Here is a 15914-nt window from a genome sequence, read left to right on the forward strand (position 1 = left end):
ATGAAGGAAACCAGGAGAGAGGCACTCCTGGAAGTCATGGGGAGAGAATGTATTCAAAAGAAGGGGTTGTTAGCAGCAGCAAATATTCCAGGTCAGATGAAAAGAAGCAGCCATAGGCTGGCGGTCAGGATGATGACATAAGTGGCTTCAGCAGTTGGGTTTCAGGAGCTGGTGGGGACAGGAATCAGACTGAGGTTAGAATAAGGTTGATGGCATAAAAACAGCAAGTGGTGTTTGGCAGTGACAGGGAGGAGGGAGAGAGTACAGGGCAGAGAGCTGCCCTATTGGAGCTGGAGCCTGCAGGGCCAGTAGAGTGAGGGACTGCACAGGTGGTCAGTGGCCTGCAGAGGGGCAGGAGGGAAGAGGAAGCTCTGTTTGTGGGTCTTTAAACATAAGGAAGTTGAGAAAGATTGTGCCCAGGCTGGGCACGGTGGCTCATGCCTGTAATCCCAGCACTTTGGGAGGCCAAGTCAGGTTTGAGATTAGCCTGGGCAACATGGCAAAACCCTGTCTCTATAAATAATACAAAAAAACTAGCTGGGTGCGGTGGCTCACGCCTATAATCCCAGCTATTCGGGAGGCCGAGGCAGGCAGATCACTTGAGGTCAGGAGCCTGGCCAACAAGGTGAAACCCTGTCTCTACTAAAAAGACAAAAATTAGCTGGAGGTGGTGGTACGTGCCTGTAATCCCAGCTACTTGGGAGGCTGAGGTAGGAGGATCATCTGATTCTGGGAGGTGGAGGTTGCAGTGAGCAAAGATTGTGCCACTGCACTCCAGCCTGGGTGACAGAGCAAGACTCAGTCTCAAAAAAGAGAAAAAATTGTGTTCCTGGTATCCTCACTGTCCCTGTGGTGTTGGGTAGGAGGCCAGGCAGACAGCAGCAGTGGGACAGAGGAAGCTGGTGGAGGGATGTCAGAGGAGCCAGTGCTCCCAGTTTCCCTATCCTGTGAAAATATCTCACCAACTTTCCATCCCATGGCCTGCCCCAGATAGTCACCCTCACGAACCGAAACACATATTTGAAATAAAAGATACATGTTTAAAAAGGTATTTGTGTTTTCAATATTTCTTTAGCCTCCAGTGAGAAGGAGAACGCCCAGCCCTTCGTGGTCCTGCCCAAGGAATTCCCAGTGTACCTGTGGCAGCCCTTCCTGAGACACGGCTACTTCTGCTTCCACGAGGCTGCTGACCAGAAGAGGTTTAGTGCCCTCCTGAGTGACTGCGTCAGGCATCTCAATCATGGTATGGCGCGGTTCCCCTCTCGTCCCCGGGGCGGGAAGTGGGGCAGCCCTCGCTGAGTTGTCCTGGTCCATCATCTGTTGCAGTGATTCTTAGAAAGAGCCACAGATGGGCCAAGTGCGGTGGCTCACACCTGTAATCCCAGCACTTTGGGAAGCCGAGGCCAGCGAATCACGAGGTCAGGAGTTCGAGACCAGCCTGACCAATATGGTGAATCCCATCTCTACTAAAAATACAAAAAAATTTAGCTGGACGTGGTGGTGGGCACCTGTAATCCCAGCTACTTGGGAGGCTGGGGCAGGAGAATTGCTTGAATCTGGGAGGCAGGGGCTGTGGTGAGCTGAGATCATGCCACTGCACTCCAGCCCAGATGACAGTGCGAGACTCTGACTCAAAAAAACAAAGAGCCACAGATGGTGCCGCCCCAGGGAAGAAAAGGGAAACAGGTAAAGGGAGAGTTCTGTGCACAAGGAGCCTCGCCTGCTTGCTGGTTTTCAGGCAGGTCCAGGAGGCCCTGGTGAAGCAGAACATGGGGCAGTTATCTGGCTGCAAGTTGGGCAGGGTTGGCGGGGGGGCATTCGGACTGCCCCGAGTTTATTCATGTAGACCATTTTGCATATACTTCACTCTCCTTCTTCCTGATTTAAAAAAATCTAAATGCCAGCAAGAACGTGCCAGTTTTCCCTGGCAAATGCTAGTCTTTATGACATTTCCTTGTTATTTTCACCTTTATTTCTGAATAACAGTTACTCAGTTAAGATCAGTGGCACAGTCCGTGGTAATCTAGTATTTGTTTCTGAATCAGTGGTTCTTAAGACTTTAGGGCTCATAAAAATCACCAGGAGAACTTAATTAAAACACATATTCTTAGGCTTCACCCCCAGACATTCTGACTCACTGAGTACACCATGGGGCCTGGACTTGGCTTTTCTAGCACACGGCCGAGTGGCACTGATGCTGCTGGTTCGCGAACCACCCTTGGGGTGGTGTTGCTTCAGATCACGTTGCCTCCAGGCATGGACTTAAGCAATATGACGTCAATAGTAAAAGAGACTTCTCATTCCAATATGTGATGTTTTTGATATACTGAGGTGAATACTGGTTTTTCTGGACTCCACAAAGTCTTCAGTTACAGATAACTGCACTCTTTGTTCTTGGCACTTGGAAAGGCAGCCAGTCTAAGAGCACTGAGGGCTTACTCTCTGCCAGCCTCTATGTAGGTGTTAGGAACAGAGTAATGAAGCATACAGAGTTCCTGTCTCTGGGAGTTGAAATTGAAACAGGGAGGATGGATAAACACCCACCAATGATCATTTGAAAGTTATCACAGTTAATGCGTTAAAGAGCAACGAGAGGTTACTAACTAGTGAAGAAAGGAGTGCCGAACTTTCAGCTCTCCAGGGGAGTCCTCTATAAGCAGGTGACATTTGAGCTGAGTCACCTCACCCATGGTGCCTTTATTTCCTAATACGGTTAATTTCACTGTATACTTATTTTAAAATTCAGAGTTTTCCCTGAGAGTGTCAGTCCCACAGAGTGAGAGTCACTAGTGATGCATCTCAACTAACTCTTGGTTTTAGCTGTGTATTGATGGGGACTCACGGAAAAAGATATAGTCAGTCTGTTTTGCCATAGCAACTCTGAGTAACATTCATCATCATACTGGCTCATAACTAGTTAGGACCTTTTTTTAAAAAATGATACTGTTATTAAAATCTTGCCTTGTGGTTTTGATGTTCTAGAGACAAAGAATTGCCTAGCACTGACTGCAGCATTTAGCTCATTTTCCACTACACTTGCCCATCTGTGTTTAGGGCCTTGGTCTAGTAGGAACATGCAGTTGGCACTCAGCACAGGAACTGCGAAGTTTCACTGAGTGCAGAATGCTCCCTGCCCAGCCAAATGGGACTTACTGCATTCCCCCTTTCATGTACATAATAGGAATTTCTCTGAGGAGTTTTTGGATGTTATGTAGCCTGCATTTAAACTCCATTTATGGAATATTTCAGCTCATTCAAAACCCCACTCTGCTCTCCAGTATATTATCAAAGGCACCAAGATAATGAGGTCTAGTCATATTTCCCTGGTTCTCTGTCACATTCCTCTGCCCAGAAACTGTTTTATCCTCGCTGAGGCTTTATGCAGACTTAATTTGGCATAACTTCCAGGAGCTCCAGTCAGAACCAGAAGCTGTGATAACATTGTAGGGAACAGTCCTTGACTATCATGGGCCGAGGAGCAGACCTTTCTTTTCTCGCGTCTTTTTCTGTTTCTGACAGCACGATGTACCACTCATCTTTATTGTGTCACATTTTCTGTTCTAGTCTCTGCCTGTTACTCATTGTATTATTTTGAGTAAACCAGAAACAGGCTTTCAAAAGCTGCCACTTAACCACTTTTTCCCATAATTACCCAAAAAGTTAAGAAATATATTTAAAATTAGGGCTGGGATAAGGGCCAGACACCCTGAGGTGGCTGCTGGGAGCCTGCTATCCTCTACCCGCATGCAGGTGAGGAAGGGCTGTCAGCCTGCTGTGGCCATTGTTTCATTGGCTCTCAGGCCGCCATACTTCTCTGTTGAGAACCGGGTCCTAGGCATTCTAGTATCAGAGGCATGTGAACCAGAGGAACTCCATCTTAAACAGGAGCTGGAAATGAGGCTGAAACTTACTGGGCTGCATTCCCAGATGGTTAAGGCATTCTAAGTCACAGGATGAGACAGAAGGTCAGCAGAAAATGCAGGTCATAAAGACCATGTTAATAAAACAGGTTGCAGGAAAGGAGCCAGCCCAAACCCACCAAAACTAAAATTGCGATGAGAGTGACCTCCGGTCATCCTCACTGCGACACTCCCACCAGTGCCATGACAGTTTACAAATACCATGGCAACATCAGGATGTTACCCTACATGGTCTAAAAAGGGGAGGCGTAAAATAATCCACCCCTTGTTTAGCGTATCATCAAGAAATAACCATAAAAATGGGCAACCAGCAGCCCTCTGGGCTGCTCTGTCTATGGAGTAGCCATTCTTTTATTCTTTTACATTCTTAATAAACTTGCTTTCCCTTTGCACTGTGCACTTGCCCTGAATTCTTTCTTGTGTGAGATCCAAGAACCCTCTCTTGGGGTCTGGATCGGGACCCCTTTCCTGTAACACTAGCAGCTGATGCTAGGCATGTTGATCTCACTTGGGGTTCCAGGACATGTCGCGTGGTACTCAAATTCCACCACAATCTAGCCCACTTGTGCCAGAAGTGTTGGGTCTGAATTTGGCTACATGTTCATGTTCATTCATTCCGAATCTAGAACCCCCTTGTCCTGCTTTTCCTTATAGGGTGGGCGTTTCCTATTTAACCCTGATGAAGGGCCTGATTATGCCCTGTTCTCCAACAGTAAGGCTAGCTCCTAAGGTAGATAAGGGCCAGTAGAGAGCTCTATGTTTCTCCCTCCTTCAAAGGAGAGGCAACCTTTAGAAGCCTCAAAGATTATTTTGTATCCTAAGGAGAATAAAGGTTGTGTGTGTGTGTGTGTGTGTGTGTGCATGCTCACGTGCACTTTCACGTGTGTTTTGCTTTTATTTAGTTTTGGCACCTCTTCATTGGGCAGGCATAAGAAAATCCCACAAGATTAATCCTTAGTATAACATCCCACTCCACCTCACTGGACTAAATGTCAAGCCCACTGTATAGTATGATCCTAGAATAGTAGCTGCTGTCCTCTGTCCCTTTTGGAGTCACACTGTAATCCCTTGTCTCTGATCAGGGAAGGCTGTGGTTCTGAATGTCTGCTGCCACAAACTGAGACTTATATAAAGCCAAGATGTTCTGAGACAGTCCTGTTGTCCAAAATGCAATCCTATTCTTCAGAACTTTAGTTTGCAAAATATGATTGTAGTTATGGGGTATAGTTAAAGCTCCTGACAATACAGAGGGCTGAACACATGCGATATGGAATAATGATCATTATCGATGCAAGTCTGTTCTTCCAGCTCAGGATGATCATTTGTTGGCATGTAAATGTGCAGGAAGGAGAAAAAGTGTTCCTGGAGGAGGAATAGGATATGGGAGGGCCAGGAAGTAAGACAGAGCATGGACCATTAAAGGAACAGGAAGAATTTTATGTGACTGGTGCTTAGAGAGGAGAGAGGAAGATGGGCAGGATCCATGCTATAAGGGGCTTTGTGATGCATATTAGGAACTTGGACTCTATTATAACAGCAATAGGAAGCCATTAGGATTTTAAGTAAATGAGCAACTTCATCAGATGTTCACTTCAGAAAGGTCACAATGGCTGCAATGTAGGCAGTGGATGAGAGGGTAGCATGGTGGGTGGCCAGGAGGCCACTTAAAAAACTTTGGCTGGCAACTGGAGGCAGTAGCTTGCACCAGAGTGAGGGAAGGCACTTGTCAATATCAAGCCACGGTACTCAGCCTAAAGGATTTGGTGGAACAGAGGAACTGGATGTTAGAAGGCAGCCATCACTGGATGAATAGTGATTCTGGAGAGGAGGTGGAATGCTGGCAAAGTTTTGTTCAACAGTGCTGTGCTAGCTTGAAGGACAGCCAGGACTGCCACTAAACAGATGCCAGTGTTCACATCGTCATGAACACTAAGAAAGAGAGGACGGTAGAATATCTGGGAAGCATGAATGCACATGGGTTGAAAAAGATAGTATCAAAGAAAAGCCCATAGAATTTTGGTAAAAAGACCACAACAATGTAAAGACACTCTGCAAACCAGTGCTTCAAGTTGGACTAGTTCAATCACTTATGACAATGGTAACATCCAATATTGCTTGTATGGAGTGAGTCAGGTGGAATGTGGAGCTATAACAGTGATTATGTGTTGGAATTGGTTACTCTGTCAGTATTACATGCCTTGAGCTCTTACCCCAGAAATCCCATGCCTTTATTAGATTTGATTTTGATAGTGTTCCAACTATTTTGATAGTGTTCCAGTTTTAGGTGTTCAATAAATGTTGCGGAATTAAATTGAAATTTAGAACAACAAAGGACCTTACAATTCAAATCAGACAGAGCAAATCCTTTTTGGTGTGTTTATTTGAACATGATCTTTTTGCCGTTCAAAACTCAGCAGCAAATCTCAGCTCTATTTTCCCCTGCTTATTGCTTCTTGGTCACCTACGAAGCAAGTTCATTACTTGGCAGACTATTCATCTAGTGTGGAGATCGATCAATTATAACTGAAAATATACGAATTTTAGTTTGTAATATGTGAAAACATACTTTTGAATTTTGTGGCTCATGCTTATATTTATGGACATGCACATATCTATGAGTTGGAAAATTCTAACTTTTACTTAGGCTCTTTTGGTACTGTAGTACAAACTAATAATGTTTAGGGATAGATAAGTAAATACAATTGTCACGAACATATCTTTGAATGCTTTTACTTATAAAAATATTCTATAGTATACACGTGTTGAAATGCATACGTAAAACCCTCTATGCACTGCAAGCAAAATGCTTGCTAGTTACTGTTAATAAATAAGTAGATATTAATTTCCAGTTTTCCTAGGAGTATCCCAAGCAAAATTCTTTAAAAGTGTTCTCTCTGCTTGAGCTACGTTCTCTTCTGGAGTTTAGCCTGTGCTCTTCGCCTCGCATAGAAATACTCTGCAATTAGAAATATTTGTCTCTGTCTCCTTGTGAGTATGTGGTTTTTACTTAGGAAGTAGTCACTCCCTTCCGTCTCCAACTTCCCCTCACCCCTGGTCCATGAAACTCTAAATTTGGGAGGGACTTTCATGGTCACCTATTCCAGTCCCTCAGGGTTTAATTATGATAAGGCTCAAATAGGTCATAGCTAGTTAGTGGCTGAGAACCAGTTGTCTCAACACCTGGCCTTTGACATCTGTTTCAGTTGTACATATCATGTTGTCTTCTCAGTGTTACTTTCTGAAAGACTCATCTCTTGGGCGTTTTAAACATGCTGCTATTAAATCAATCTGTTCTTTGCATGATATGTTTGCATGATCCAGAGTGAAGCAAATCCAGAGCTATTCACTGAAGATTACCTGAGACCTGGAGTATGTCTGGCTTCTTGATAAATTGTATGATCTGAGTTTAGCTTGGTATTTTGTCCACGGGCTAATCATGACTATATCTTTTAGTTTAGAAGTGCTCTGAAGATAAAATATTTGATAGCATAGCTTCTCTACTAGTTAATTTAGTGTAGTTTAAAATGCAAACCATGTATGATTTCATGCAATTTAAGTAAAAACTCTAATTTGTAAAGGAAGATTACACTGCTTGTGAGGGCATGGGTTGGAATACTTTAAAAATAATAGATCTAAAATATGCCTTTATATTATTTATACTTACAGATTTACTTAAATTATTTGAAGCTCTCAAAGCAATGTAAGAGTTGGAACTAGAAGAACAGGTTTCCATCACAGACTAGAATAAACAGAACTGCTCTCTATTAGCCATTCAGTGTTTCTCCCCAGCAGTATATGGGTTATATAGTCCTGGGTTCACTGTTGTCTAAAGCAGTGTTGCCAGGAACTACATCTGAATACTTTTTTTGGCCCATCAAAAATGGTGCTCTTTTCAGTGCAGCCACGGACTTCTACCCCATCTCCCTCAGTTCCAATGAGCCAAATAGTTATTTGATATGAAGGTCTAAAAATTGTATGGTTATGATAGTTCAGGATGACAAATTGGAACAATCATTAAAAAAAATTACACAAGCAGAGTTAAAGTTCATTTAAGCAAAAAAGAAATTTTTTTTGTTCGTGCTATTTAGATTGGGTAGATTCCAAAATCACTGGACAGTTTTTGATATTATTATAATCAACTGTGGCAAAGCCTGAATAGCTTTCAAGTTTTGGGTTCGTTTTTCTTCTTTTACTTATAGACGGAATATATTACAATTGAAACATACTTATTAAAATGACATAGTAAATGCAATGGCTGTTTTAATATGTGGTTAGATAATCAATATTATGAAAGGACTCTATTTGGCATATAGCCCAGGATTTCTTTTAAATATAAATATCCAGGAGAGTTTGGATAAAACTCTCATCTGTTGTTATTGGACAGTGAGCCACATTCATTCTTCCCATACCATGAACAAGCTTAGAGAACATGATATGGGAGGGAATCATGCTTGGAGCTATTGTTTACTCTATTAGTTGTTTTGAGTTTTTAAAATTAAATATTGAGTAGATATAAGAGAATGTTTGTAATGTATAGAGTATAAAGAATGTTATCGTTACCTCTGAAATTTCTTATGTGCCATTCCCTGATCCTATAGCCTTCTTTTCTCTTTGAGAAAGCTCCATACTAGATTTTATGTTTTGCTTTTCTTTACAGCTTTATCACATATACTTAATCATTTTGTGTGTTTTTAACTTTATCCATATGGAATTTTACTACATTTCCTCCCATAACTTCTTTTGTTCAGTATTATATTCCAGTGCTTCATCCATGTTATTGCTTGTAGCTGCAATTTATTGACTTTCAAAGCTAAACATATTCTATTATATTAATATAGCATAATTTCTAATATCTGTGTCACTCTAGATAGACATTTGGGTTGTTTCCACTATTTATTATTAACAGTGCTGCTGCGAGCACTTACTGTTTGTTGCTGGTTTATAGGTATTTAGTTTTGATTGGGTTTGCTAATATCTAAAGGAATGTTCACATCTGTGTTAATGAGTGTATTTGGCATGTAATTTTCCTATTTTTCAGGGGCATTTTCAGATTTTTGCACCAAGGTTATTTTTGCTTCATAAAATGATGCATCTTTTTTTTTCCTTTGCTATAATCTGAAATAGTTTTTGTAAAACTGGAATTATTTGCATGTTTTAATATTTGGTAGAGTGTGCCTGTAAAATCATCTTAGGTGTTCTCTTTGTGAGAAGATCTTAAACTACTAAGTTAAATTTTTAAAATGTTATAGGATTATTCAGTTTTTCCGTTTCTTTTTTTCTGAGATGGAGTTTCAGCTGGAGTGCAGTGGCGCTATCTGGGCGCACTGCAACCTCTGCCTCCCTGGCTCAAGCGATTCTCCTGCCTCAGCCTCTAGAGTAGCTGGGATTACAAGCGCACACCACCACGCCTGGCTAATTTTTTTGCATTTTTAGTAGAGACAGAGTTTCACCATGTTGGCTGGGCTGGTCTCGAACTCCTGTCCTCAAGTGATCCTCCCACCTCAGCCTCCCAAAGTGCCGGGATTACAGGCATTAGCCACTGTGCCCGGCCCCAGTTTTTCCATTTCTTGACTCAGTTTTAGTAGGTTACAGTTTTCTAGAAAGTTATCCATTCTGTTTATGTTTTAAAGTTTGGTGGCATAATATCCTCTTACTTTTTAAGGATATATTCATGATGCCCCCTTTATTCTCTGTAGTGCCTGTAGCTGTTTCCTCTTTCTTGTTTGCTTGTGCCTCCTCTCGTTTCCTTGATCAATTTTATCATTTTATCAACTTCTTTTTTTTTTGGAGATGAAGTTTCACTGTTGTTACCCAAGCTGGAATGCAATAGCGCGATCTTGGCTCACTGCAACTTCCGCCTCCCAGGTTCAAGCGATTCTCCTGCCTCAGCCTCCCAAGTAGCTGGGATTACAGGCATGCACCACCATGCCCGGCTAATTTTGTATTTTTAGTAGAGATGGGATTTTTCCATGTTGGTCAGGCTGGTCTCAAACTCCCGACCTCAGGTGATCCACCCGCCTCGGCCTTCCAAAGTGCTGGGATTACAGGCATGAGCCACCGTGCACGGCCTTATCAACTTCTTAAAAAAACACAGATTTGGACTGGGGAGATTATTTTATATTTGTTTTCTATTATGTTAATTTCTAATGTTTTAAAAATTGTCTTTCTCCTATTTTCTTGGGCTTTATTTCGCTGGCTTTGTTTTCTCATTTCTCCAGGTAGATGCTTAGCTCATTGTGATGATTTTAAAGCACTTGCAAATTCTTTAACATTCTTTCCTTCAAAAAATGGAGTCAAATTTTCCTCCACTTGAATGTTGGCCAGACATAGTGACTTCTTACGAACAGCATGTGGCAGAAGTGATGATATGTGACTTTCAAGAATAGGTCATCAAAAAGAATCATTTCTGCCTGACTTTCTCTTGGATCACTTATTTGGGAGAAGCTAGTCGTCACATGAGAATACATGAGCATCCCTCTGGAGAGGCCCATGTAGAGAAGACAACCATGTGAGTAAACTTCCTTGGAAGTGGATGCTTCTATTCTGTCAAACCTTCAAACGATTGTAGCTTTGGCCAACATGTGACTGCAACTTCATGAGAGACCTCAAGCCAGAACTATCCAGCCAAGCTATTTTTGAATTCCTGACCCATAAAAACTATGAGAGATAATAAATATTTGTTGTTTCAAGCCACTAACTTTAGGGGTAATTTGTTTTACAGCACTAGAAAGCTAATATACTCATTAATCATCGGCCATTTTTCTGCTCTAATACAAGCATTTAAATGCTATAAATTTCTCTCTACATTAGCTGAATCTCACAAGTTTGGATATGCAGGATCATTTGGATTTAAATATTTTCTGATTTATATTATTATTATTTTTAACTTACGAGTTACTTAGAATTGTGTTTCTTAATTTCCAAATATATACTGAATGTCAATTATTGATTTCTAGCTTAATTGCACTGTGGACAGAAAATCTGATTTGTGTGATATCATCCTTTAAAATTTGCTACACCTTGCTTTATGTCCCTGTATATGGTCAATTTTTATAAAAGCTAACAGGCTCTTGAAAACAATATATATTCTATAGCTTTATATGCCATTAGCTTAGGTGTGTTAATTGTGTCATTCAAATCTGTATCCTTACTTTTGTTTTTATTTATTTATTTATTTTCTGTAGACCTTCTCTGTGGATTTTTTGCTATGCTAAATTTATCAGTTATTGAGAGAAGTACATTCACATCTGCCACTGTGATGATTGACTGATTTTATTGTTTGCATTTCTATTGTTGAATTATATGTTTTGAGTTATATATGTATATATACACATCTACACACATATATGTGTGTATATATAAACACACACATATACATACACATATATATGTAATGTTACTAGATGGATTCATGCTTAGAATTATATCTTCCTAGTGAATTAAATTTTTATCATTATGAAATAGCACATTTTATTGCTATTAATGCTATTTGCCTGAAAGTTTAAAAACATCTGACAGTCTTTAAATGATGTGTATCATTTAAGAGATGTTTATCACTTAAATGATACATACACATCATTTAAAGGATATATCATCATCGTTAAATGAGCATTTAGTTTTTTTACATGTATTATAATTACTCACATTTTTGTTTGTAAATTTACTATCTTACTTTGTGTTTTCTACATATCCCACCTTTTCTGTTTCCTTTCTTCTACTTTCTTGACTTCTGGATTGATTATTATTAAAATTTTATTAATAATAATAAACACAATATATTTCATATTCTATTTTTATTTTGTATATTCTATTTTTATTTTGTTAGTGGGTATCCCAGAAATTTTAACTTGCAGAACTTATCAAAGCCAAAGGTTAATCAACATCCTTAACTTTCTCTCAAAAAATACAGATAACTTAGAATGCTTTAGCTCCTTTAACACCCCTCTCCACTTATAGGTTGTTGTGGACTTAAATTTTAATTACATTTTTCAGTTTTTAACCCATCAATATATTATTATTGCTGTTTTAGAAAGTTTTAACATTTACTACATTTTTACCACTGTAGAGGAGGAAAAACTTTTACTATACTCTCTTAGGTTCTGCTGGAATCGGTGAACTAAGCTGATAAAAGACAGATTAACAGGAGGAAAGCATACACATTTTATTTAATGTCATTATTTACCTGGCACAAGGGGCTTCACAGAAAAAAAAATAGAAAATTCCCAAAGAAGCAGTTAGATGTGGGGGCTTATGTACCATTTTAACAAGTAATAAATTGTGAAGTGGCTCAACAAAGGAAAGAGATGTGAGTTCCTAACAGTGCAAAATTGTGGGAAAATGGGAACTCTGGGCAATCTAGTGGAAGATAAGGGTTATTTTACTAAGGTATATTTGTGCAGATTCATCTTGGCATTGACTCCTTAACTCTGGTGATAAGAATATTCTCTTCATCCTGGTACCAGGAGGGCACCTTTCTCATGGAAAATTTATGCCTTGCTTTTAAGCAAAAAGGACAAGGGCGCGGAGCTCTTCTTGCGGCTGTTGTTTCTCAATTGCCTTTGGCTCAAAATAATCAATATACCAATGCAGTATATTCTGAGATGGCATGTTCTGATCTCCTTCACTGCTTTCTTTGCTCATAATTTTTTCTTGCATTTCAGACTGTCCATCTGGAAACATTTTCCTTTTGCCTGAAGTACATCTTGTAGAATTTTCTTTAAGTTTGTTCAAAAGATGTTTCTAATCTTTTTCTCAGTTTTTGTTTATCTGAAAATGTCTTTATCTCATTCGTATTCTTAAAAGATACTTTCACTGCATATGAAATTTTGGTTCAGCAGTTATTTTCCTGTCACCACATTGAATATTTTGTTTCATGATCCTCTGGCTTCCATCACTGAAGTTGAGAAATATGCTATCAGCCTAATTCTTGTTCCTTTCAAAGTAATTTGATTTCTTTCTTTCCTATTTTTTTCTAAAAACATCTTTTTTTGTCTTTGGTATTCTGCAGTTTCACAAGAATGTGTCTTAGCTACAGATTTCCTATTTATTTATACTGCTTGAAATTTGTTGGTCTTCCTGAATCTGTAGGTTATTGTTTAATCAACTTTGGAAAATTCTCAGCCATTATTTCTTCTTTTCCTCTATTCTCTGTCTCTTTTCGGAAATCTGATTACATATACATTAGATATTCTATCTTCCTCACCTCTTAATCTTTTTTTTTTTATTATTTGATACAGAGTTTCGCTCTTGTTGCCCAAGCTGGAGTGCAATAGCATGATCTTGGCTCACTGCAACCTCCACCTCTTGGGTTCAAGCGATTCTCCTGTCTCAGCCTCCCAATCTGCTGGGATTACAGGTGTGCACCACCATGCCCAGCTAATTTTTTGTATTTTTAGTAGAGATGGGGTTTCACCATGTTGGTCAGGCTGGTCTCGTACTCCTAACCTCAAGTGATCTACCTGCCTCAGCCTCCCAAAATGCTGGCATTACAGGTGTGAGCCTTCATGCCCAGCCTGCTTCTTAACTTTTAATTTTATATTTTCTATCTTTCTTCTCTCTTTTTTTTTCCCTGAGCAGTTTCTGTGCTCTGTCATTCAGTTCTCTACTTCTCTCTTCATCTGTATTTAATCCATTACTAAACTTATCTACTGAGTTTAAATTTTAATTTTTTAATTTTTCATTTCTATTAATTTCAGTCTTTTTCTAATCTGGTCATTTAAAATAATCTCTTTACTTATGTTTCCAATTTTTAAAAATATTTTTAAACATGTCAAACAATACATTTTACATTCTGTGTTTGCTAATTTTAATATCCAAGATCTCTGTGGGTTGTATTCTGCTGTTATTTATGCTGGCTCTTACTCATGGTACCTTATTAACTTGCTTATTTTGTGATTTTTTTGATGATAAGCTCATATTTCACTGAAGCCAGTTGAAGGTGAGTTCCTGAGAGGATTTGTGTTTCCTCTTACTAGATGCTTGAGGGCACTACCAGATATTTGGACCATGTAGCTAATGTGCATTTAGGCCATAAAGATTGTGGGGACATGCTTCTGATTATGATTTCTCAAGAGAAATATTTATCTCTTTCACTCAATGCCTAGGTTTGAGACAGACAATTTTCCTTAGAATGGGCTAAGACCATGTGTATGTGGGTGGTTTCTGCAATTTAATTTGGCACATTATATGCATTTGTTCTTTGATTCTGGTATTCAGCATCCTGGGAGGCTAGAAAAAGGTAGCTTAAGGTCGCTAGGTTCTATCAGTGTCTTCAAAGTGAAAACTAGCTTCAAGACTTGCCTTATGTTTTTGGGTTTTGTATTAGTTTGCTAGGGCTGTTGTAACAAAACATCTCAAACTTAGTGACTTAAACACCAGAAATGTATTGTCTCAAAGTTCAAAATCAAGATGATGGCAGGGTTGGTTCTTTCTGAGGGCAATGAGAAAAGGATCTGTTCCAGGCTTCTCTCCTTGGCTTATAGAAGCATCACTCTGATCCATGCCTTCATCTTCCCATGGCATTTTCCCTATGTATGTGTCTGTGTCCACATTTTCCTCTTTCTTTTTTTTTTTTGAGATAGAGTTTTGATCTTGTAACCCAGGCTGGAGTGTAATGACATGATCTCAGCTCACTGCAACCTCCACCTCCCAGGTTCAAGTGAGTGATTCTCCTGCCTTAGCCTCCCAAGCAACTGGGATTATAGGCACACGTCACCATGCTCGGCTACTTTTTGTATTTTTAGTAGAGACAGGGTTTCACCATGTTGGCCAGGCTAGTCTTGAACTCCTGACCTCAGGTTATTTGCCCGCCTTGGCCTCCCAAAGTACTGGGACTATAGGCATGAGCCACTGCACCCGGCCAGCACATTTTCCTCTTTTATAAGGACACCAGTCATATTGGATTGGGGGCTTATCCTATTCCAGAATGATCTCATCTAAACTAGTTACATATGCAATGACCATATTTCCAAACAAGGACACTTTCTGAGATTTGAGGGAATCAAGATTTCAACATATGAATTTGGGGGGTATACAATTCAATCTATAACAGGTTCCTTACATTGTTGCCAGTTCATTGAGGTATTCAAAAGAACTTTTGGAAGTGCAATTTATCCACTATGTCTTTTCTTCAGTAAGAGGGTTGGTTACAGTATAGAGTGTGCTATACTGCTGAACACCATAGGTTTTTTCATGGTGTTGACAAAAATTGTATGATGTTGACAAGTTAACTGTCACTAACACAGTTTTACAAAGGCTGCTTCCATCTTTGGAGCAACCATTCATTTTGCAGCTCTGTTGCATTATCCTTGAGGTTCTGAGGCTGCACATTTGCCACCTTGATCTTGCGGGAAATGACTCAAAAGCCACCTTCTTGGGCTATATATTTGCCACCTTGACAGCGGGGGAAATGACTCAAAAGCTAAATCTGACATTCAGAAATTTTTAGAGTTGTAGAGCCATTTTAGGGATCCATGTTTCAGCCAACTCTGTGTTGAATGCTCCCTGCAACTATAGCACATATCAATCATAACGATAATAAACAAACCTCAGTCATCAAGAGTAAATTATATCCTACATGTTATGTGTTAGATAGAGAAATGTGGAATACATTTTAGGAAGCTTTCTATCAAAGACAGTTTAAACCTTTCCTATGTATAAAGGATTAGCTCTTAGCTCTGAAAACTGCTTAATCAGAAGATCTTACTCATTTATGGTTATTTAAAGACAAAACCTTTTAGCATATTGTAATCTATCAACCACTGCTTCTGAATGGCTTGGTGTGGGATCAGAGTGGAGGGGAAGAGACTTTTAAAATTTCAGATTCCCTGGCATTATTCCAGACCTACAAATTAGAATCTCTGAGGAAAGGAGCCCAGAAACGTACATTTTAAACAGCATCCCTTTAGAGTTAGAGAATCATTGTTGCCTAGGGTCTTCCTTTTAAACATAAAGTATTTTGCTTCAGCAACTTAATTTTTATTTTTCTTAAATTAT

General features: G+C 39.6%; 1 protein-coding gene across 2 annotated transcripts in view; it reads left to right on the plus strand.

The window, feature by feature from the left end:
* NIBAN1 (niban apoptosis regulator 1) overlaps positions 1–15914 on the plus strand; it is a 189671-nt gene that overhangs the window by 87452 nt on the left and 86305 nt on the right. For both annotated transcript variants that reach the window (XM_032136874.2, XM_032136875.2), the window contains exon 5: positions 1076–1243. In XM_032136874.2, the coding sequence (XP_031992765.1) occupies positions 1076–1243 (168 nt within the window). The remainder of the gene's footprint in view (positions 1–1075; positions 1244–15914) is intronic.

This window comes from Hylobates moloch, unplaced genomic scaffold, assembly GCF_009828535.3.
Source record: "Hylobates moloch isolate HMO894 unplaced genomic scaffold, HMol_V3 SCAFFOLD_18, whole genome shotgun sequence".
In the NCBI taxonomy this organism is placed as follows: domain Eukaryota; kingdom Metazoa; phylum Chordata; class Mammalia; order Primates; family Hylobatidae; genus Hylobates; species Hylobates moloch.